Source organism: Haliaeetus albicilla, chromosome 2, assembly GCF_947461875.1.
Source record: "Haliaeetus albicilla chromosome 2, bHalAlb1.1, whole genome shotgun sequence".
NCBI lineage: Eukaryota > Metazoa > Chordata > Aves > Accipitriformes > Accipitridae > Haliaeetus > Haliaeetus albicilla.
Window position 1 is genome coordinate 9,182,490 of NC_091484.1, and position 22,723 is coordinate 9,205,212.

Genomic DNA, 22,723 nt, shown 5'->3' on the forward strand with positions numbered 1-22,723 from the left:
CGACCTCGGGTTTCTCACCGAGCTTTGGCTGCTTGTCACCTGTGGGACCCAGCAAATCACTGCACCTCTCTGCCCTGGCTTCCCCATTTAAGAATAAAAAAGTTACCTTACTTATCTCCTTTGAATCCTCCCTCCTCTTGCTAATAATGTAATTCTATATAAAATATAATAATACTTAAACTCAAGTAAATGTGTCCAAGATTCAAAGATCTGAATTCTGAAGGTTTCACTAAAGTCCCCCTGTACGTGCTTATGTTGTATCTATAGGTGACCGCCTACAGAATCTTTAAGGAATTTGCCTTTCTTTCTGACTCTGCTCTCAATTTATCACTTGGTTACCAGACAGCATAACTAAGCAGTGTTGCAGGCGTCACTTGTGCGAAGAGATTTGCTATTCATGCAGCACAGCAAAGGTGAACCTCTGTTTTTAAATCCCCACAGCCAGAGGCAATGCCAACTACACGAATGCAGGGTTTGGTTCATCTGAACACTGGGGTAGGGACAGATTTAGATGTGAATTTTAAACTCTGGCTTTAAGTGCTTGTATATTTGGAGCTGGGGGTCTCAGTTTGTAAGAAGACCTGAGTTTTGAAATAGTGCAGGAAAAAAAAGAAGCGTTGTTTCATATGCCTAATGTGTGGTCTCGATGGCTGCGGTTGCTGTTACCGTCACAGGAATTGTGTTCGGGTGGGTAACTGGACTGCCAGTAGACAGCAGCTAAAGGCACATCTGCTCATTTTTTGCATGCAGAATTACATGTGCTTTCCTGAAAATGGCACTTAAATACCTCCTTCTCCCCAATTTGACTAGTATTGATCCACAGATGGAGTGGAGAATGAATGAATTTTATTTATGCAGAGGTGAGATGGTGATTTTAATCATGCCACACATTTCCATTTTGTTTAGAAACCCAATCATAGCAGCAAACCAAACAAGAAAAGTCTCCTTGTTTTCTGAATGATGTTATTTGTTTATCTGCCAAAGTGCTTTGCATTTCCTCAGGTCACAGACCAGCCCATGTCTGGCTATGTTAATATTATAAGAGTTATGCAAAAGCAAAGTTTTAAGAAAAATCTTTCAACTGAAAGAAATAGGATCTTAAAATCCCAAAATAGAGTATGGAAAGGTACACATCATGTCTGGCTTCTCTTTCCCCTTGTGGCAAATGTGACTCAAAGGAGTTGGGTTTTTTCCAGCTCGATCTGTATACAGTTTGGGGGAGTTTTATTGTGAATAGGTCACCTTATAATACACAAAAATATTTCCTCCCAGAGTTATGTATTCATAAATCTTTCTCGATTCTCACTCTCTTGAAACTGAAATCCAGATCATTTTGTTTTCTTCACGGAAAGAAGAGTGAAAATGAGTAAAGGAACACCTTGGCGCGGGGCTGGTCCTCTGTTCTCGTCTCTGCCGAAACTCCCGTTGCAGGGCTTTGCGCCCTCCCCTCGGGCAGCTGCAGGCTGAGCTGCCGTCTCCCTTCCCATGAGATGAGCAGAAGAGTAGGACTGAAAACCCGAGACTTTCAAGCGGCTTGGTTGTTGCTAAGGGAGGAAAAAATGAATTGAAGTTATTATTTAGAAAATATTTTAAGTCTTCACTTGTCTGTAGGGTTCTTTAAGGCTCACTTTTGCTCCTTCTTTGCTCCACCAAAGAAAAGATCAGCGTTACGGTTAAACGCTAAAGCAGCTGCCTAGCACACTGGAGGTGAGTGTTTGTTGAGAGTAACAGTCTCTTGTAGTAGTTCAATTTTCAGGAGAGACGTATATCTGAAATATAGCTTTAACAGGTTCTTTCATTCTAGCTCACAATGAATTTTTCTATTTAAAAATGCAGCACGAAATATTGTCTCGTTTCTGTCCCTGCAAAGTAGGGTTAGCTACTTCAAGTTAAGTTCCTGAAGCGTTTCTGTGGGCTGTCCATCTTCATTTTTTGTTCCTAAGTCATCCTAATGTGTTCTCAGCAAGTGAAAGGTAGATGGAAATGCTTATGGTAAATGATCACCTGTATTATCCTTTAAAACATAATCAATTAATTCACGGTGAGGACACACCCTTTTAAATGGAGACACCTGTCTCTTACATATATTTTTTCTTTGTATTTGCATTTTATAATTCTATTTTGATTTTACAGTAATGTCATCCCAAAGCATTGCCATAATGTCATAAATTACCAAATAATTATGTTACTTTCTTCCACTGATCAAACAATTGATTTAAAATCTGGTCCTGTGAAGGACCAGAAGGCCTTTTACCATGTGCTTTATACCCCCTTGCCCAGCAGATGATACAAACGTTGCCATATGAGCAGGCAATCAATTCTCCTCTTCTTTAAGTGCGTATACATTTATACAGACCCAAACCCACAGACATACCTATTATTAGACCGTGAATAATTTTACCTTGGGAGCTCATTCTACACATGCGCAAAAACACCACTTAAAATTACTTTTAAAGGTGGCCAGTATGAAAAACTGTGTACGCAGCCAGTTCTGTTACAGCTGCTACTGACTGTGCTCACTGGGGGCAAATCATCTTCTGTAATTTATTATCTGTTTTCCTCCATCCCAGTCTCCCACCTATAACTCTGGGATTTTGTTCTGCCTGGACAAAGGGCAGAGCAAAAGCTGCTTTGCTGTCACTGTAATAACCGTTCCAGTCCAAAGGATCCTCTTGTCATCTTACTGGATCCACAAAGAATTACTCTGTCAGGCATGACAATGAACATGCTCAGTACTTGAAAACTACTCTTCTCACTCCCCTTGTAAGGATAAGATGGCTTTTGGTCATACAGCGGCTTTTCATTGAAGGCCAGGAAATCTTGGATTTTTAAAGTACCGTTCTTAGGATGAGTTTCAGTATGGCTCCCAGAGAACCTGGGCTTAATGGGCCCCTGTGGATAACCAGGGGCTGATCCCTACATTCATGCCTGTTCCCAGATCTATCATTTTGACCTCTGTCGCCTTTAATCTTCTATACACTCTGTGCATTTCTAAGTCTCCCCACGACTGCCACCGTATTTATCACATTCTTGGCAGCGCTGCTTCTCCAATACCAAGCCTTGTGCTTGCAGTCCAGCTCTGCTCCTCCTCCACCTTGCTCCCAGAGCCAACTGGCATGTTTGCACAAAGCCTCATACCCTATTTTCTGTCCTCACAATCTCCCGAAGCGCCTGTGTGAGTGAGCTATCGTAGGTGTCTGAGCTGCGGCTGGGCTGGATTCTGTAATTCGTTCTTGCACAACCCCTACTTAAGGCCTGTTGACTTCAATGGAGCTATTCATGTGAGTGGAGGCTGCAAATTCGGGCCCTTGGGTTCTAAGGTCTCTGGGGCATAGACCCTGTCTTTGTATGCCTCGCCAATATGTGCTAGATGAGTAATGATAGCTCAGAAGAGTGAGTGTCGCTTTACATTTGCCATACTGAAGGAAGGTTGCCAGGATTGCATTGATGCTGCATGTGGTCCCCTTCCAGGGGGGAATTAATCCTTCTATGCAAAGATACCTCCTGCTGACTGGTGAAAAGAAAAAAGAAAAAAAAACCGGTTTGGCCATGAATACCATTAGCTTAATCTTCCTTTTCTCTGATCTTCCAGTACTATTTGCTTTGTATGGCTTCATCAAGGTTTTGCATGTGGATGGAATAATTGAAAACAAATTTACCATGTCTCAGACCATAAAGTTCCCTTTCAGCTAGATCACTGGCTATGCGGTAGATAAATGTCTGGTTTTCATTTTTGGTTATGTGAGAAATTTAGAATGGTTTGATTTGTAATTTTGAACGTTAATAAAGAAGGAGAAATTTCCTCGTCTCCTGGCCTATAGAGGCATTCTGGCTTTCTTGCTTCTCTTGCAGCAAATGCCGTTTATGAAAATGTTATTTAGTACAGAAGAAGAGTCTGTTTACGTCTTTGAACCCTAGAGGTCCCAGTCTCTAAGGTCAGCTAAGACATCCTTGTGCTGTACAGTCACAGACCAAAAATGCCATCTCTACCTGTACAGATAATATTTTACTGCAATGCAAGAGGAATGGCTGAAGGTGAACCAACAACTGGGGGAAGGATGAGTTTCAAAGAGCAGTGAATCAACGCCGGCCCACATAAGTGATTTCAGGAGAACAAGAACGTATTTCCTTTTAAGACTATTTAAGATTTCTGCAGACAGGAAGGTTTGTAGGGTGGAGATGCAGATATTAAAAGGGACATCCTCCCTGGGGGAAGAGGCTGATGGGCAGAAAATGCAATGCTGTGAGTGTTCCAGAAGTTGATGCTGGTGTTTGGGGCTGGATTTGGGAAGTTGGGGAATAGGTGTTGATAACTGGGTAGAAAAAGAGAGGTGAGAGGGCAAAGAGAAGAGCAGAGCTTTGAAGATGAAAGCAGGCAGCTTGTCTGCTATGAGGGAGAGAGGGGAAGCTGGAGAGATGTGAAGCTCAGGGTGACTTGAGCACAGTGAGAGGTTGGAAGGAGAATCCTTCCAGCTGGGTTTGAAATGGTTGTGAGCTGGGGCAAGACTGCACCTGCCAAGGCCAGAGAAAGGGATGTGGCAGGGATCATTAATTTCTGAAATGTTGATATGTTGTTTAACATTTCAGTTCTCAAAATTGCAGACCCATTCACTAGATACTTCCTGTTTAGGGGAAAAAAACCAAGCCCTTAATTTTAAACTGCAGTTGAGGTAGGAATCACAACTCGAGCTGAGGCAAAGTCATTTTACTGAATGTTAGGCTGGACAGAAACTAGGGTTTGCAAGTTGGATGTCACAAAGGGACTGGTTTAAAGCCCCCTATGTCAATGGGCATCTTCCATTAGCTTTGGTAAGGTCTGGAGAAGGTGCATGAGGGAGTACCATGTATATAACATGTATATGAAGGCAAGCGAGAGACTGTGTTTCCTGCTGGCAGGGAGCAGGAACCGCTGCCCAAGGCTGCAGGTGTGGGGAGTCAGCTCTGCTTTGCAGCTTTATCCACCGCACAGAAAAAAAATCTTCTGAACCTTATTTAGGAATCAGTCATCGCAAATTAAACACGTGTACTCAAAAATATACCTTTTGAGGGGATTTATCAATCTGTTTTGGAGACAATCAACAAATTTCTGGTAATGGAGAGCTTGTCTGGAATTTTTTCTTAGTGATATATTTTTTTTTCTGCTTGATGTATTTAGTATTATAGCCATTAATTACATGTTTTCCATTAGCTCCCTTCCCTATGTATCATGGACTCCAGCAAATACTCTTAAGAGGATGTCTGTCTCAGAGAGCAGGAAAGAGTCTGTACTACACGTATCTTTATAAGTATCTCCGTGTCTGTATATATGTCTGTAGATCTATTTGGTTTCCTGACATGAAGGCATTGCAAGCCCTGTGTGTGATAACAGATTTTTAATGTTTTGCCAGCTTCACGGTTACATGGAGAACAAGCCCTTGGGTCTTCAGATCTTCATTGGGACAGCAGATGAACGGATACTTAAACCTCACGCTTTCTATCAAGTCCATCGCATTACAGGAAAAACCGTCACCACCACCAGCTATGAAAAAATCATTGGCAACACCAAAGTTTTAGAGATCCCACTGGAACCCAAAAACAACATGAAAGCAACGTAAGCACATTTCTTTTTACTCGCAAAGTTGAGGAGGATTAAATTGGCATGTGAAGTTCTTTCTCCTGTGGAAAGGAGTCACTTAAATGAATAATGATGTCTGCTCTGGAGGGACTCCCCTTTCCAAAGCATCAGGATGATATATGAGTGTAAGACCATTTTTACAAAAGCATGAGCAGCAGTTACAAGCACCTGGGTTAAAGCTGCTCGAAGAGTTGCCATTCATCAGCTGACCGTGCAGGCATTTTTGCTCTTTACCCCAATTGCCGTGGTGACTACATTGTAATCATCTGTCATCTTCAAAGTCAGAATGGTTTGCAGGGCAGTAAGGAAAACAAGATTCAAATCTCGAGTCCTTATGCTGCAGGCACGCAATGAGAAGCAAGGAGCAGTAGGCAGTGGAGGAAAGGTGTACGATTCATTTTTCAACATCTAATGGAATAGAAAACATCTCTTCTGAACTCAGCCAAGTGCTCTGGCCATGAAATCGCACTCCCTTGTAATAGGTTCACAGAAAAGCAAGTACAGGCACATCTTTTCTGTATTACTCCTTCCAGTTTTATGGAGGCAGAGGGATGAAGTGGGCACCAGTCTGAAGCTTCAGGCTTGAATGTGTGCCAGGCAGCATGAGAGTGATTGCTCTGCAGAGGAAAGAGCTGTATCTCCATCCTTCAGAGGATACTGAGAAAATTGGCAGAGCAGCTACGTTTTTAAGCCCCCCTACTTCATCGCAAAATCCCCATTCTTTCTTTATATATCTTTTTTCAGAAAATATACCTCATTCCTCCCTTTCCTTCAAGCCTCTCCTTCCCTCTGCACCCAAGGAAATAAATAAAAGTCCACATCTCAAACTTAAGCAGCCAAATGCTGAATGGAACACGATTGTCTGTTCCTAACAAGTAACCCTGGAGTAATAAACCCCTGCACACATGCAATGGCAAGGAACAGTGTGGGTGTAGGAAACAGCTTGGGGTTTATGCCTCCCAAAATGTGTTTTTAATTCATATCAAAAGAAGAAAAATGGTGTGTCTTTAAAACTGGTATCAAAAGGGGTTGGCAGTGCCTGTTTAATAACAGGGCTCACTGCACCCTCCGAGGACTATTGCTGAGCTGAAGATCCCAGATTCTGTAAATATTAATTGGCACATTCTCTTAATGTAGACAGGCGTGTTTGCTCGGTTACACTGGACTCTTAAGAAGTTAACCTGCGCTTACACCAATATTAAGTTGCAATGCTGGTTTAAGCCATCCTAATCCTTTCATTGCTGCTCAGCCCCATCCTGCTCCCTATATCCTCCCTTTGTGCAGGGACATGGTGAACGGGGGCAGAGAACCATTTTCTGCTCTGCCAGGCTATTGTCTTGGCTGGGAACAATATCCCAGGGCTTTGGAGGATGACATGGTGACCTGGGCCAGGGCTGGAGAGCCCAGTTCTAGCAGTAGCACCTACCTAGTCGAAAAGGAGGAGAGAGCGGTTTGGTTCCTGCTTTGCAGTTAAATTCAATGCTTGCATTACAAACTGTGGGGAAAACATGCCTGGATGGTGCATGCAATTAGCTGGTTCAACTGCTGTGATTCCCCGTGGAGCTGAACTAATTTGCCCACGTGCAGGCAATAGCTGCTGTGTAGTCTCTGGGCACTGAGCTGTTTGCAGAGCTGGCGGTGGAGGCTTTAATGCTCTCTAGCGTGCGGAGGGCTCCGGCACAGCCTCAGCTTATTGCCTGCCCCAGCGTGCGCTTCTTGTTCTGGTTCATGCTCCCTGCCCCGGGGGACCGGGGTGGGCTCTGCCATGTGCACTCTTGTGCTTAGCACAGGAGGGAAATAAGACTCGGGGTTATGAAGTTTGGAGAGTGGCTTTGGCTGTCCCCAGGGTAGAGGGCACCCCTAGCCCTCGGCTGGGACCCGCTGAGCCACTGGGTCCCAGGGTCTTCGGGGAAGGGTCCAGCAGCATCCCCCACTCACTGGGGGATGTGAGCCTGTCTGGGAGTTCTTCCCCTGTAACTGCTGAAATGGCAATGTCTAAATCCTAAGCAAACCAGGTATTTGGAGCTGCTTTTAACCCAGAGATCGAAGCAAAGCAGCTTAATCCTCTTGACAGTCACCTATTTCCAAGCTGTTTGAGAGCAGAAATGGTAAGCTAAACGGCGTGTGTGTTTGGCAGCATTGACTGCGCGGGGATTTTGAAGCTGAGGAACGCAGACATCGAGCTGCGCAAGGGAGAGACGGACATCGGCAGGAAGAACACCCGCGTCCGGCTCGTCTTCCGCGTGCACATCCCCGAGTCCAACGGCAGGATCATTTCTCTGCAAGCAGCATCGAACCCCATCGAATGCTGTAAGTATCCCCTGAGATTTGCTCCTTTTCCGTCTCTTGCAACAGCAATCATCTTGTCCCTCTGCTCCAGGCTAGCGCTGAGGGGAGAAAACCCAACGCGCTCAGATAGGCGAACGCAAGGTGCTTTGCTCTTCCTGCGCTGGCTGGGTCTGTGCCACAGTTTGAGTGACCTGTGGCTCTTGCTTATATACATTCCCTTTCCTGAAACAAGCTTTGGTGGCAGGTGGCTCTTCACGGTGTTTAGAGCTTGTGAGGACAGCGAGGGACTTTCGGGGCTTTTGCAAAGTTTATTTATTAGTGTGTTGCTGCTGGATCCTTCTGGCTAGCAGGTCTTTCTGGGAGCAGGGAGCCAGCGTGGGTGCGCGTATAGGGGCGTATTTACATTCTCCCTGTTTGTTCATGAGCATGCAAGCTGCCTGCCTTCCTGGGGTTGGTTTTGTTTTGCATAGAGGCACAACCAGAACTTGTTATCCGCAAGCTGGCATGTGGTTGGAGGTTTTGAATTCAAACCTGGGCTGGATCCTAGCACTGGGGCCAGTCCCGCCTGCCGAAGGAGTGACTGATCAGAGGAGGATCCTCTGATCTGAGCTGTGGCAGGAACACAACTGAGATGAAGAAACAGGTTTGACTTTGAGGCTCAGGCGCATCCTGGTTGTTGTTTTTTCTAGATGTCAGTGCTAAGGGGTGTACAGCTCGGGAGGCTGTGGCTGAAGCAGGAAAAGCCCGGGTTGTTCTGGTATTCCCCTGAGGGACAGAAGAAAACTTGCAGTTTTGATTTCTGGGGGACAAATCCTATAAGCTGAGAAACCTGCACCTCCCACTCATTTTAATGTACTGGACCCTGAGAAAGAGAGGCCTCTGACAAGGTGCCCCCCATGTCACAGTCATTTCTGGAAGGGCTCCACCTACTTTGCTGGTTCATATGCATCCTGTGATGCTTTTTGTTGGTAAATGGTGCCTTTTCAGCGGTTTGGGGATTTCGCAAATACATAATGAACAATGTTCCTCTCCCTTTGCCGAATGACTCACCCCTTTCGCAGAACCTGTCTTGCCATAAATCATGTGAAGAAAGTCATTGAAGAGTTTCTCGCGTGTGAGTTTTATTTATTGAGATGCAGGCTTTACTTAAATAACAACTGCTTAGAATAAGAGAGGAGCCAATTTTGGATGGGAAATCAAGAGAAATTGTGGCTGGTGAATTATTGATGGCAGCTTTTTAAAAAACAGTAGAAACGAATAAACAAGGGAAGGCTAAGGAGAGCGTGATGGATATGTACGATCTCTTGGCAATGTTTACGAGAAGATACCAACTATCAGAGCATTTTAGCAGCTGAGTGAAGTCTCCGGGCACCATGATGGGGAAGGGAGAGCAGTGGGAGTAGCCACCACCTTTCTCCATAGGAAACGGTTATGATCCTTTATGGAACTAGATGGCTGAAACTGTAGTGGCCTCCACACCAAATGCATCCCTGCTGAAACAAAGGCCTATTTGCTAAAGGAAATGTTCAGCAACCTGCAGCTTCTGTGGATAGGAAGGGGATTGTGGCAAAGGACCACCTGGCTTCTCCCTCAATTTCTTTTCCGAGTGGAGACAGCCCATTCCTGCCCGCAGTGGGGAGCTACTCGGGTGGGGAAGCTCCAGGTGTAACTCCTACATCCACTGTACAGAAAAACAGCACGAGCCCAGAGCAGAGGGTGGATGACCTCTGGGTCATGCACGGAGCCCCGCAGATCACACCCCACTTATTCAAATTCTCCTACAGGAAAAGAAAATATGAGTTAGCCAGGCATTCTAAGACCCTTCCACAACTGCACATTGTATTTGTGCCCATCACCAAAGAGCGTTCAAGCAGAAATCTGGTCATGGTTTACAGAATAAGATCACATTTTCCTGAATTGTATGCACACACCTAATTTGCCTGTGCAATGACTGCTATTTACAATGGCTTGTTTAAGATGTCTAGGCATTTCTTCTGAGATGTGTTTGCTTTGATGAGTCTTAGGGGCATAAAAAAGCCAAGAGTGGAGATGCCAGTAGAAGTGGCTTATTTTTATGATTTTTTTAAATTAAAATATGAAAATGTTGGCTGCATAGCGGACAGCAAAGTTCCTACAAGAAAAAATGTATTTGTTCCCCAAGAAAAAAAAAGTAAGTTTTATTTTTGGAATACTGGATGTACTGGCAATTTGGAGAGGTATGTTAAGGACTGTGCTTTTCTGAACTCATGGAAGCAGAGTATAAAGTGATCTGGAGTAATAAGTCTCTTCCATTTAGTACGTATGTTGCATATTTAGCAACGTTTTTGCATTTCAGTAGCACTTCCTGATCTCAGCCCAGTTCTGGGAAGAGGGTTAAAAACATTAGTTGGTTCAGCCAGCATTAGTAATGCAAGCTAAATCACAGTAGAGATGATAACCTCAGTTTCTCCCAGACAATCTGCACATGTTACAGAGCTCAGTCTCAGGTAAGCTCAGGTGCCCTGCCGAGAAGAGGCACGCTGGGGCTCTGTGACATTTTCTCCTTGTGTCCCACCTCCCACCTTCGTGTGCTGCTGGGATTCTCTTCTTTTTCCTTTGTTTGTTTTTTCATTTTTTTTTTTGACATGGCCGCCTGGGAACCCTTATCCTCAGGGACTCTCCTGTAAGATCTCTCCTGTCTGGTAGCTGTTAGTAATATCCCGCCGGGAAAGCCTTAGTAAGTAGCAGCTTTAAGATAACTGGCCATTTCCCTACCAGTGGGGTTCCCCCGAGAGCGCTGTTGCTACCAACAGAATAGTTGAGTGCTCTCCTCAGCAGAAGCTGATCCTGGCTAAAAACTCCCGCCGGTGTCAGCAGATCATTAGCTGCAATGAAGCAAGAACTGTGAAGTATCTGCTTTTCACGGGGCGATTTGATTCCACCTCATCTGTGTCACATTCAGCACTTGACAGGTTTTAGAAGGGGATTTCACAGGTTCAAAGCATCATCCGGAGCAAGTTCGTCCCCAGGCAGCTGTGTGGGAGGACCAAGGAGGTGATATGTTGTTAAATGATCAGTTATGCCTCAAAATGGACCTCATATCCAGACAAGCCTGCACATTCAGCAGCTTGCAGCTTTTTTCTCCTGTTGCCTGTTGATTCGTTCTGAAGCCACTGAGGAGGCAAAGGCATTTGAAGGTCCTCTGACAATTGTAGCAACAGGCCATCACTTATTTAGGGATAAAAAGCCACTGCCTCATAGGTGTGGTGCTGGAAAGGTGAGAAAAATCCCTTCTCCTGGGTGTTGCTCCACGCTGAGTCTGTGAAATGGCAGCAAGCCCCACAGCCGCTACAGGAGATGTCCCTGGGATCCACAGCCGACGGGTCCTTGGCCCAGCTCCCTGCCTGTGCACCTCTGCAGTTGTGCACGCCCAGACGTCCATCCCTGCTTGTGCAGGTCTGTGCTTTAGGCACAGGCATAAGCCAGCTCATGTAGGTGAGCTCTTGCTGGGCCAGGCAGTGCTATCACGGAGCTGCTATCACAGAAGGTGGTGAAATTGCAGGCATGAAGGGTTACTGAGTTAACTTGTCCCTTCAAATACAGCCCTAATAACAAGCCACGTGGCGAATCACCCATGGAGGGGCTTGCTATTTGCAGATCTGATCATTATTTTCAAACCATTGAGATAATTTCTGTAACGTTAGTTCTATTAATTTGCTTTGATTTACCTTTCACTATGAGCTGAAACCCATTTCCCGGTGAGTGAGTGATCTCTGGAGTTGTGTTTCTGCTCCTCGGCTGAAGCATCCATAGGGCAGAGAAGGAGCAGTATGGAAGGGAGTTCAGAGTAGACACATAAGCACCTGCAAGGCAGCTTGTTTTACACCATGCTGTCAGCAACCAAAAACGGCTTTATGCAAGTGTCTGTGAGATGTGAGTGTAAGGTTTAGGAGTATCATCCACACTGCGTCACAGTTTCTATTCTAACGGATCCTGGTTAAACCTTCCCAAAGTGTCTCACAGTTCTTGTTTCGTATAATCTATGTTTGCTGTTACTAAGCTGTGCTCATGAATCCCTTAAAATGCAAATGATTGCACTTGGCATGAGAGGAGGAGTCTAAAATCTTGTTCTTATAATAGATATTCCGAGGTGGTAAAAACAAAACAAAACAAACAAAACTTATTGCTAAAGAACTGTGTGTCCATCTGAGGAATTTAAATAGTTTCTATTATTGACCGTATTTTGTTCCACTAAATTGGGTCAAATATCTTATTTCCCTTTAATCAATTTCCCTGGAAGTTTCCTTTATTTTTCTCTCCTTCTAGTAGATTTTCCCATAATATTAGACAATCTGAGCCTATGATATGTGACACATTAATAACTACAGAGGAAAGAGCTAGTCATGTAAAAGAATGTTGTCTTGGCAAACCAGTGAGTGCTTTTCCTTAGCCAGGAGCTGTGCTGGTTGGAATACAATGGCAGGCAAGAAGGAGCCCTAGTTTATTCAGATAAAAAAGCAGAAACAAATGGTCTCTTTGCACTTGGGAGATACCCATTTGCAAATTTAACCATAACCATGATTATTATGAGAGTAGCATGGTTTCCAGTTGAATTAAAGGAATTTTTTTGCCCCTTTCGTTTCAACTGCAAGACAGTCATGCAGTTTGCCGTAAATAAAACTGACACAAAACTGGGTGCTGTTACTAAAGTGAAATTTTTCTCTCTCCTAAAGCACAGCGTTTAAAAGCTAATTCTGACAATGTTTGCCACTTTTAATGTGCAACCAAAATATTTCAGTCTGGAAAGTCTGAGTCAGACAGAAGGAAAATGCCCGCCCTTTTTGCAGCCTGCAAGCCTTGCTACGAGGATAAACCCCTGTTTATTTTTTGTCTTTGCAATACTGCTGTGGTAAAAGCAAGTGCCCCAGCGTATTACTCAGAGCATGGATTTCTGAGCATAATTTAAGCTCAGCAGATCTCCACAAGGGATTAAAGGGAAATGCTGTGCATACCCGCAGAGATGATCGACAGAGAAGTGAACCGAGGCCATGGTTTTCCTGTCATTAATCACACGCTGGTTTGGTGAACTGGCTGCAGTTCATAGAAAGTATCATACTTATCTGACACTGCTGCCATCAGTGCTTGTCACTCCTCCTTCACAAGGTCATCATAAAATAAATTATGGGCAGAGAAGGAGGTGGAGAAAAGCCCTCTATTTTTGGTGTTTTTTTCTTGGATGCCTCTGCACAAACTGCTGATTTAGTCTTGCTGGCAACAAATTGGAAGCTGTTGTCATTCATACCGGGTTATTCTTTTCATAGTGTTTAGATCACATTTTCAAGGTTTCCCATCTAATCACAAGGGTTAGAACTCTGCTTTATTTATACGATTCCCACTTAAGCCTTCCACTGGCCCATACTCCTACCAGGAGGTAATTCAACCCATTCCTCTGATTAGAAGATTGCTGTTCTCTAGGGTGCCTTACTAATGTCTACCTGCCTGCGAGACATGTCTTCTGCCCTTGGTCCTTCCCTGGGTCCCATACTGCAGCTCCCCAGCCTTTGCCTCTCCTCCCACAAGAGAGCTCAGGGTGCTTCAGCGTGTGATGGATGGGATCAAAGTCTCTCAGGACATTAATGTGTTGGATAAGCATTGGGCACAGGAGCTCTGCTCCTATCAGTCCTACCTCAGGCAGGCAGCTTGTGGTAAATAAACACAGTGTGACAGGAGGAATGAGATATTTACTTTGGCTCATTAAGGTTTGCACTGAGGTGGAAGAATTAATCCCACAACAAATTACGCCTCTGCTATTGCTTCTAGGGTTCGGGATTTTTTTTTAGCATCAGGCACTCAGCTCTATCTGCTCTTCTCAAATCCGACAGAAATCAGTGGCTGGAGCCAAGAGCCTTTGGGGGTTTGGAAAGACATGTCAGGAGTGGTGAGTCACGGCTTGAAGGTTTCCAGCAAGCTGGGGTGAGCAGGGGCTGCCCTGGGCAGGGTAAGGCTGGGGGGGTTCCAAAGAGGACCTGGGCGTTTGGCCTGGGGAGACTGCTGCACTGCGGGTGCAGGTGGTGACCCCACCTCTTTTAAGTAGCCACATTTTTTGGTTTACTTGGCTTGTGATGGCAGTTAGAGGTAATCAGAGGTAACGCTAGCTTTGTCCTCACTGAGCTGCAGGTGAGACTCAATCCTGCTCCTTGTGATCACCCAGGATAAGATCTCTCCTAAACTCTGGTCAGCTACGGGGACAACAGGTAAACCTAAGCTCTGGATCCAGTGTGGCAAGTGTCAGAAAGGCGGCATGGAGCAGATTTCACTTTGGCAGCTATTCTTTGGCCTCTGTTTACACAGAGGTTTGCGTAGAGGCCTCCAGCCACTCTGCAGAAGGTGGCACTGAGGTAGCGCGCTGATACACGGAGGCTGTAGAGTCTCTCTGCTCTGGAAGTGTTGGTCAGACCCACAGTGCTCCGCGCAGAGTTCACAAGCCCGTTCCTCCTGAGGGGCAGATCACATTAGTCTTTTTGCTTTGCCTACATTACCCGATCCAGCCCTAGTTCTTATTGCACACGCAGGGAGAGAGATTGCCGAGACTGTTCCTCTCCGGAGGCTGTTCAGAGACGTTTAGCTTCAGCTAAGACTCCTCATAAAACGAGTCAGCTTTTGGGCAAGACAAGGCAGCGCTTGGAAGACCTCCAAGCCGGTGGAAGGAAACGCGATGTTCAGGCAGGGCTAGAACTGCTCGTCCCAGGAGATGCGTGCAGGAGGAGCGCTGATGGAGAGAGCTGGGCGGCGCGAAGGGAACGGGGCTCTCAGGTGGAGCTGGGATTACCCAAGGAGCACGTTAGGGAATACAACTGAGGTTGTCACTCGGAACCTGCTGATAGCAATGGGCAACACTCGCCTGGGGGAGATTTGGAGCCACAAGAGACTTACCCAGGTAATCCGTTGTCTCAAAGTATCCCTTTTTTCCCCTAGAAACCAAATAGCCTCTCTGCCTAAAATGGAACAGTTATGGATGCTGCAGGCAGGTGGGGAAGCAAGAAACACCTTCACCCTGCCTTGGCACGCTTCCTTACCGTCAGCCTCCAGGCTTGTGCATCCCCTGAGCAGCGTTCAGCCTGCCATCCCAGAGTTTGAGGCCGTCTTAAACTTTCCTCCACCTGCTGGCACGGGGAAGCAGATAAAGGCTTACCCCCCGAGAAGCGCCCTGTGCCCCTGCGGCGCGGGCAAGGGCAGCGGCATAGGGGCTGCTTCCCTCCCGGGCTGAGGCTTGCCGGAGGTGGTGCAGCGCTCCGAGACAGCAGTTCCCTTTCTCTCTTGTATCGCTGCGTGCATTGTATTTCTTGGCACCGTGCATCCATGACATCTTGATTTGCAGACAGTCAAATAAAATAGAAAAATAATGTCCCCTGTTAATAGGTTGACACACTGCTTCAGGCCAAGCGCGAGTATTTCTATAGCATTTGCTTTGCTGCCTTATGTCAGTAACTGTTGCTATTGAAAGTAAACACCTCAACTGGTTAAATCAACAGCGTTTTGTTTATTCAAAGCTCATAAACTCCAGTAGCTGTAGGTCATTTTATGAAGTGCCAAGCCCTGGGGGAAGAGAAGGAATAGTGTGAAATTATTGCATGCAGTCCACCCATCATGAGAGGAAGGGGATTTATTGGCAATTAATATTTCTTGCAGAGGAAAAAAAGTAATCCTATTCAGGCAGCTCCACACTGAACTTTGAGCCTTTCCTACTGGTGGGAATGGAGTGAAACCTTCTTATAGGCCTGGGTGAAAAAAAAGGTGATCTTGGAAAATGAAAAATGTTTTTTTTTAGAAAAGGGTTTGCAAACTACCTAGTGGGAGAGGAAGACTACAGGCAAAACAGGGCAGAGGAAACCCGGTGCTGATTAGGTACCTGTATGCCTCCACCTTTCACCATAGCACGGTATTTGCACTGAGAAACTCAACGGCAGCACTTCCAAGTGGTATTGTTCTGGAGCACATATAAAGCACACGTGGGTTTTGTACACCTACAGGCATGACCAAATTTGGGTCAAGGCAAAAGCGGTTTTGGAGATGCCCGTAGCCTGCTTGTGCTGTAGCCATGCTGGAACATAGCTCTGCATCAAGCCAGGCGGCTGCCGACCGTGGGGCCGTGGCAGCGTGAAGCTGCATGGGGGTACCTGCAGAACACCTCTGCCCATCACGGGCTTCCAGGCAGCGCTGCTGAGGCTGCCCCAGCTTGGCTGAGGATGGCAGAAGGGTTTTTGGCATTTCCTAAGAGCCGGGATGCACATTCCCGGTGAACCGGCTGTCCTCCCAGGCTCCCTGGGAGGTCGCAGCGTACACAAACACTCCGCTCTATGGAAGTTGGACAGAGGCTTGGTCTTCAGCAGCGATTTCCAACTTGCTGAGATCCAAATGTAATTAAGATGAGTCAGACAGTTATTTCCAGGCTAAAATTTGTCCTTCCTCGTCCTGAAAAAGCCTTGAGAACCACTGATCTGTGGGATGTCAGGTACAAAGCTCTCTATTAACACACTGAAGTCTGAAGGAGACGTGGGTTAATCTGGAATTTTAATGATTTGGGATGCTTTGGAAGTGAAATTTGGGGATTGAATAGGAATAAACAGTGTCCAGGGCAAAGCTTAAATACCTTTTCTCTTGACTAATGTAGACATGTTTTTGATGATTGCTATTTACTTTTAAGCCTTTGAGGTTACAGGTCTGTCTTTGTGATAAATCCAGTTATAAACTCATCAAAAATTTGAGTATTTTAGGGAAAGGAATTAATCATACAGCCATGTGAAAGAAATTAGCAGCTTCTGTGAAAATAATCTGAATATATATTCTTAATTGGCAGTATCTTAGCCCAGCTGTTGTTATATGTTTGAAGGGAACAATGAGTCATAAGGTTGTTTTAAATAGATTTTAAAAAATGCTTCTCAAGCAGCACAAGAAGGTTATAAATATTGAATTAGCTATATTTTTAACAAGACCAAAACCTCTGTGTCATGACTGGCAGAAAGGGTTCAGTTGAGCCTGTCCTTGCTAGAAAAGTTGCTTCCCACTTCTACAGACACCTGTCTGAAAGGTTTAATGCTTGTATTTTCCCACCAAATACTCTAGCATTTTCTTCATGTGGTGAGAGAATTCGTACAGCTCTCACCGCAGCCAAGAGCTGTTGGATTTTCGGCTTTCTGAAGGTTGCACAGCGGTAAAGGGGTGCTGGGACCAGGTCACAGAAAGCGCAGCCTTGTCTGTGTGTGAGTGGAGGGCCAGCACTGAACATCTAGGATAATATTTCCTTTTTTTTGGCTCAGCAGCCAACGGTGTTCAGTGAAGGGAAGACACAAGTGCTCAGGGTCTCTTGGGAGCAGGCTCTTTGTCAGAGAAAGTTAAAATCCAGCCAAGGCAGCTGTTAAATAGATGAGCGGCATCCTCTAGAGACCTCTCCAGTTGGGGTGGATGAATCTGGAGGAGTTTGAGTGCAGGTCATGAACTTGCAGTTCACCAGACCCAAGCTGCTGCCCACCTGCTCTGGTCACAGGGAAGCTCATGATATTTTCCAGCTGTCTGCGTTGTAGGGAACAATTCTCGCATCTTCACTTTCTTCGGCTCCTGCCGCTTGTTAGCAAACAGTTGGAATGGGCTTGCAGGGATGGTGACCAGGATTCTCTAAAGCTTTTCTGACCATGCAAATGGCTGTTTTAATGGGATGAGAGGAAAGTAGGTGGAGAGATGGTGCTATCCTGGTTTTCTGGCTGGGGAAAGAGAGAATAACCTGCCAAAGTCACACTCCAAGCTTGTGGCCAAGAACAGTAAAGACCTTAGAAACCCTTGATCACGTACATGCCCATCTGGATTCCACCCTACCCTTTCTTTCCTTGCCTTTTATATCAAACTCAGTGTGCAACACAAGGCCCTGCTCCTCAGATGTTCAGGCCTCTGCAAAACATGCTTGCAAAAAGCCCGGGCTGCAGCAGAGTCCTGGTGTGACCCCTCGTGCTCGCTGATGCGAACATGGCTTCGTGATTGCCCCTCTTGTTTTGTGCACAAGTGTTGGTGCCTGCACTTGGAGACTGTGCTTTTGTTGGCAAACGGACTGTTCCAGGCCCAGCATAGTCCCTGTTCTGTAGGAGGCAGTGGACTTTTGTAGAAGAGGTTTATTTTAATTTTTTTTCTGAAGGAATTCAGTGTTATTCAGTGGAATCCTCTCTGCAGGTGGAATTTTTGGGCTCCAGGGCTGTAGTGTGCCTGCACTTGAAAATTTGGCCATTTATTTGGAAACAGACATGGGCAAGTTCCAGCTCATTCATCCAAGCTGTCCTTTCTCAAGGACAAGGAGTAAGGCCAGCACAGCTGAAACGCTGCAGCCAGCTCCTGAATGTTTCCAAATAAAATGCCTTGAGTAAGTTTATTTTTCCTTCTCAAACCTAAATTTAGCATCCTGGAGAAGCTGCTTTGGCAGTCAACAGATGGTAACGATGACAAGATCGATCTGTGGATAGTTCTGGGAAGATTTGGAAAGTCCTGGTAAAACAGAGTTGATTTCATTCATGTCTGCAATTTGTCCACAGCCCAAAGGTCTGCTCATGAGCTTCCAATGGTTGAAAGACAAGATATCGATAGCTGCCTCGTTTATGGAGGACAACAGATGATTCTGACTGGGCAAAATTTCACAGCAGAGTCCAAGGTGGTGTTCACAGAGAAAACATCAGGTAAGGCAGGTTTTTTTCTAACTTCTCCTAATGGGATAAGGCAAATTTGTAGTGCTGTTGTGTCTTATGCTCTCATCCTAAGATTTGTGCTCATGAGTAACTCTACTTGAGTGAGAAATCCCATTCAAGTTCATGTAAGTAAAACCAAATCACTTAACAATGTCAGTAAAATTAGACTTGGGAGCAAATATTTGTGTTGTTAGTTCACAAGAATACAGACGCTGGGAATCAGTAGGAACAGGATATGTTATCAAAGAAATGGGTTGACCATTACATGTTTCTCTATGCTTGTTCTATCTTGTGTTTAGTGAACGCTACTATAGAAATCATAATTGAAATGAACATTTGTTTATTGCTGTGAACTACAGGCAAAGATTGTGTTTTCTTCCTTTTAGAAGTCTGTGGGGGAAAATGTACATAATGTGTATTTTATATCAAATTAAAATTATTTTTATACACATACCGAGATACAAGAATACATGGCTTCATCTTTCCTATTTTTTCAGGTGTTTTTATATAGGCTCAGACTGTAGCAAAACAAATTCAATTCAAAGAGAAAAGCCCCTGTTACAGCCCAGTGCTACTTTCTTTCCAGCAGAGCTGCTTCTTTTAAAACATGTTTTGCCAAAGTTTTCAGGTAATCTTGCTAGCTCTTGAGCAACCATGAAGGGGGAATGAATGGCAGATTGTAGATTCTCTCTCTCTCTTTTCATCTTGTCTGCTTATTTGCTCGACTTGCACAGAGCCAGTACAAGATGGTCCCAAGCCCTGACTGGTGTTGGATGAATGTAGATAAATAATGGGAATAAAGAATGGTTACTGGGAGTTATTTAGTTGCCTAGCATCACATTTACTGCCTTTCCTAAGCTCTCTGTATGGTGTTTTCATAATGGCATGCTATAACATACATCACTTGATTTCTAACTCAGAGAATACCTGACCCCAGAAAATATGCTTAGCATGATCTAATGGTTAAGGTGGGCAGCAGAAATCCATTTTTTTGTTTGTTTACAGGAGGAAACACAAACAAATGCATTCTGCTGTAGTTAGTTACCTGTTTTTTCAGAGCTGAATTGTTTCTTTTCTAATATCATACGCATGCAGGCATTTCATCTCACCTCACTAAGCAGTATGTGTATTTTATTGGATTTTCTAAGGCTTTTGCAAAGGGACATGTGTTTCTTTGTAAATGGTCTGGACTTGTTTAACTTACCCTTCATTAGGCTTCATTTTTGTATTCTAAATACTGTGCTCTGCAAGGATAACAACAACATCCAGGAATCAAAAAAGCACTTTGCAAATATGAAGGGCCAGACTCTGCCACCCTTTACTCCTGTTGATTTCAGCGAGACAAAGGACTCTGCAGTATGAAAAAGCATAAGCCTGTTTTATGTAAACTTTGTGTTCCCTTTATGCTGTTAAGAAAACATGTTGCCTCTAAGTTTTCTGTCGGTAAACTAAGGTAGAGGCAGCCTAGGCAATATATCCAGTGACTTGCAAGTGATTTAAGCAATTGCATCGCCCAAGTGAACAGCATGTGTGTGATTTATGGGGTAATGGCTTTGGCAAAAAGTAATAATTGAGCCAAAAATTAATGTATGTGGGCATCAGCTGATGACGTGGGGGAAAAAAAGGCATGCTGTGGGTCCCGGTTTCTTCCCACACCACCAGCAAGCCATGCTGTTTGACAGCAAGAATGAAAGGCTCTGGGCCTCTGAACTGTGAAGGTTCAGATGAGCCTGTGCAGTCAGAGCAATTTTCTTGGCACCCTGCATTTCCTTTTAAGCCCGTGTATTAATTCCTTCCCACTGTGCTGCCGCTGTTCCGTCGATGTCAGCGAATCGTGAAGGTGCATGGGAACATGCTTGGCAGCCTGCGACAGTACCTGTCCCAAGAATGTTTTGCAGTAACTAAAGGAGATGATACACTAAAAGGAGGTAGCTCTTAATGCCATTTCGAGGAAACATCCAAAACGCCCTGCCCCTATTTCCATATAAGAGCAGAGAAGGCTCTGGCTGGAATAGATGTTAGAAAGTAAAAAGAACAACAACATTTTCCACACTAAATCTAAAGCTTTTCTTCACTCCTGGGGAAACTGCCTTTTTTTTTTTTTACTTTTTTTTTTTTTTTTACTTTTTTTACCTCCTGGTAGTGGAGAGGCATGACTTATCCCAGCGGCAGTGCCCAGTCTGGAGCAGGGATTTGCATGCTGGTGTTGCATATCCTGCCTTCCCCACTGCCCTTCAGCCTCTGCAGGCAGTCTCAGTCTGCTGTACTTTGAATAGATGATTGGCAGAGGGGGAATTTAGAGGATGGGAGGCCCAGAGTCAAATCTTTGATCTGAATCAGAAGTCTGTGTAGTTTGCAGTGGGTTATCAGGGGACTCTGCTCTGTGCTCAAGGCGAGCTAGTTCTCTGTGTATCCATGCACTGTTTTATAATGCAGCGATACCTCTTACAGGTACGCTCTGAAGTGCTTTTAAGTGAAGATTGCTTTCTTTAATAGGTGTATCTTAAGGTGAGGAAGGTTAAGAAGCTGAGCTGGATATGCAAATCACGCAGGGGCTGATCAGACTGGCTGACTGCAGCAGGTTGAGAATTAAGCCTTTGTGCTTGGGTTGCCAGAGGTTAATGAGTGTCCCAGCTTGCCTGAAAATTAGGATCTTATGCACCTGTGACTCTCAGCTTCCCTCATTATACACTGTATACAATTTTAATTATCGCTACCATGGCCATGCTTAGTCGTTGTTGCGTTAGGCTGCATGAACACAGAACAAAAAGGCCCAGTTCTGCAGCCCAATTGATCAATTAGAAATGTCACTGGGTAGAAGGAGGAGGTGGATCCTGCGCTCGCCTCGGGGAGCTCGCTCGCTGCAGATCAGATCTGCACAGCACCTTGCAAAAAGCTGTGCTGATAAGCTGCTCAGAAGTAAAGTAAGCCACAGTAAACGTGCCGGTGGGTGGATAGTGCATCGCTGGTGTGACCCTGTCGTTGTTGCGCCCTCTTCCAGAGTGCGATGCTGCCCTGGGAGCATGTGAAAGAATCGCACCTTCGTGAAGGCAGGAAGATGCACTAAGCTCGCAGGGGAAAGATGGTTTTCTTTGAGTTTCATTTTAACAGCTCACAAGCCTTGTCTGTGCTAGCAAGTGGTATTTGATTTCCCACTTTTGCCGCCAGTTTTAGCTCTACTAATAACAGCAAGGGTGAGAGCAGTAGCGTGGAAAACCATCTAAAAGCTTTCGACATGCCATACTCCACAGAGCTCCTAGGCTTGGCCTGTTTGTCCAGTGTTTAAGACGAGACTAGCAAGAGTCTTTTTTTCCTCAAAAACCTTTGTGCCGTTATCTTTGTACAGTGAGATATTCTCCTGTTAATTGCTTCGTAGACTCCAAAATCTGGGTGCACCTTGAATCTGGGGTCTGGATCAGTGTCTGCAATGAAGTGGGTGCTGAGAAGGTGGCAGTCGGTATGCCTTAGGAAACTGAGGAACCTGCTGTTGGGGCTCACAATTGTAAATTAGGTTTTATCCCTCAGGCGGACACTCAACACCTATTTCAATTTCCTCTGGATCATGTAGGCAGTTCTTCACTCACTATTAGCAATGCAGAGAAACAGAGAACCGTTCATATTTGTGACCGAAATACAACATGCTTCTAAGAACAGCAATGAACAGATTTTATTGCTCTCTTACACAGCACTACAGATATTTCCCTAGAAATACCTGGAAAATAAAGAATATTCCCCAAATTATGCTGGGAAGTCGTCATGAAAATAACTGCCTTGTATCACACGAACTAGAAACTATTGCAATGAGCTTGCCAATGAGAAGTCTGTCAGTGTCTCTCATTTTAGGCTTGCGACAGGAAATGGCAGCAGGAAGCGAACTTGAAGGGGCTGGAGCTCTGTGTGAGCAAGGGGATGAAGTATTTGCGTTTGAAATGCTGATGTATAAATAGCGTTCATTTTCTTAATGATAAGGTTTACCAACATGCAAGTGTTACAGTTTTGAGTTCTTTGTAAGGTTATCTCTTCCTGATGAAAGATTGTAATCTGTGGCTGTTGTAAGCCAGGGGAACTCATGAATTCGGTACAGTCAGTCCAGCACACAAAAGCAGAGTTTGGCTCA

At 45.0% G+C, this 22,723-nt stretch overlaps 1 protein-coding gene across 4 annotated transcripts in view; it reads left to right on the top strand.

The window, feature by feature from the left end:
• NFATC2 (nuclear factor of activated T cells 2) overlaps positions 1–22,723 on the top strand; it is a 103,078-nt gene that overhangs the window by 31,585 nt on the left and 48,770 nt on the right. For all 4 annotated transcript variants that reach the window (XM_069805058.1, XM_069805049.1, XM_069805067.1 and 1 more), the window contains exons 4-6: positions 5,388–5,590; positions 7,752–7,924; positions 18,457–18,597. In XM_069805058.1, the coding sequence (XP_069661159.1) occupies positions 5,388–5,590; positions 7,752–7,924; positions 18,457–18,597 (517 nt within the window). The remainder of the gene's footprint in view (positions 1–5,387; positions 5,591–7,751; positions 7,925–18,456; positions 18,598–22,723) is intronic.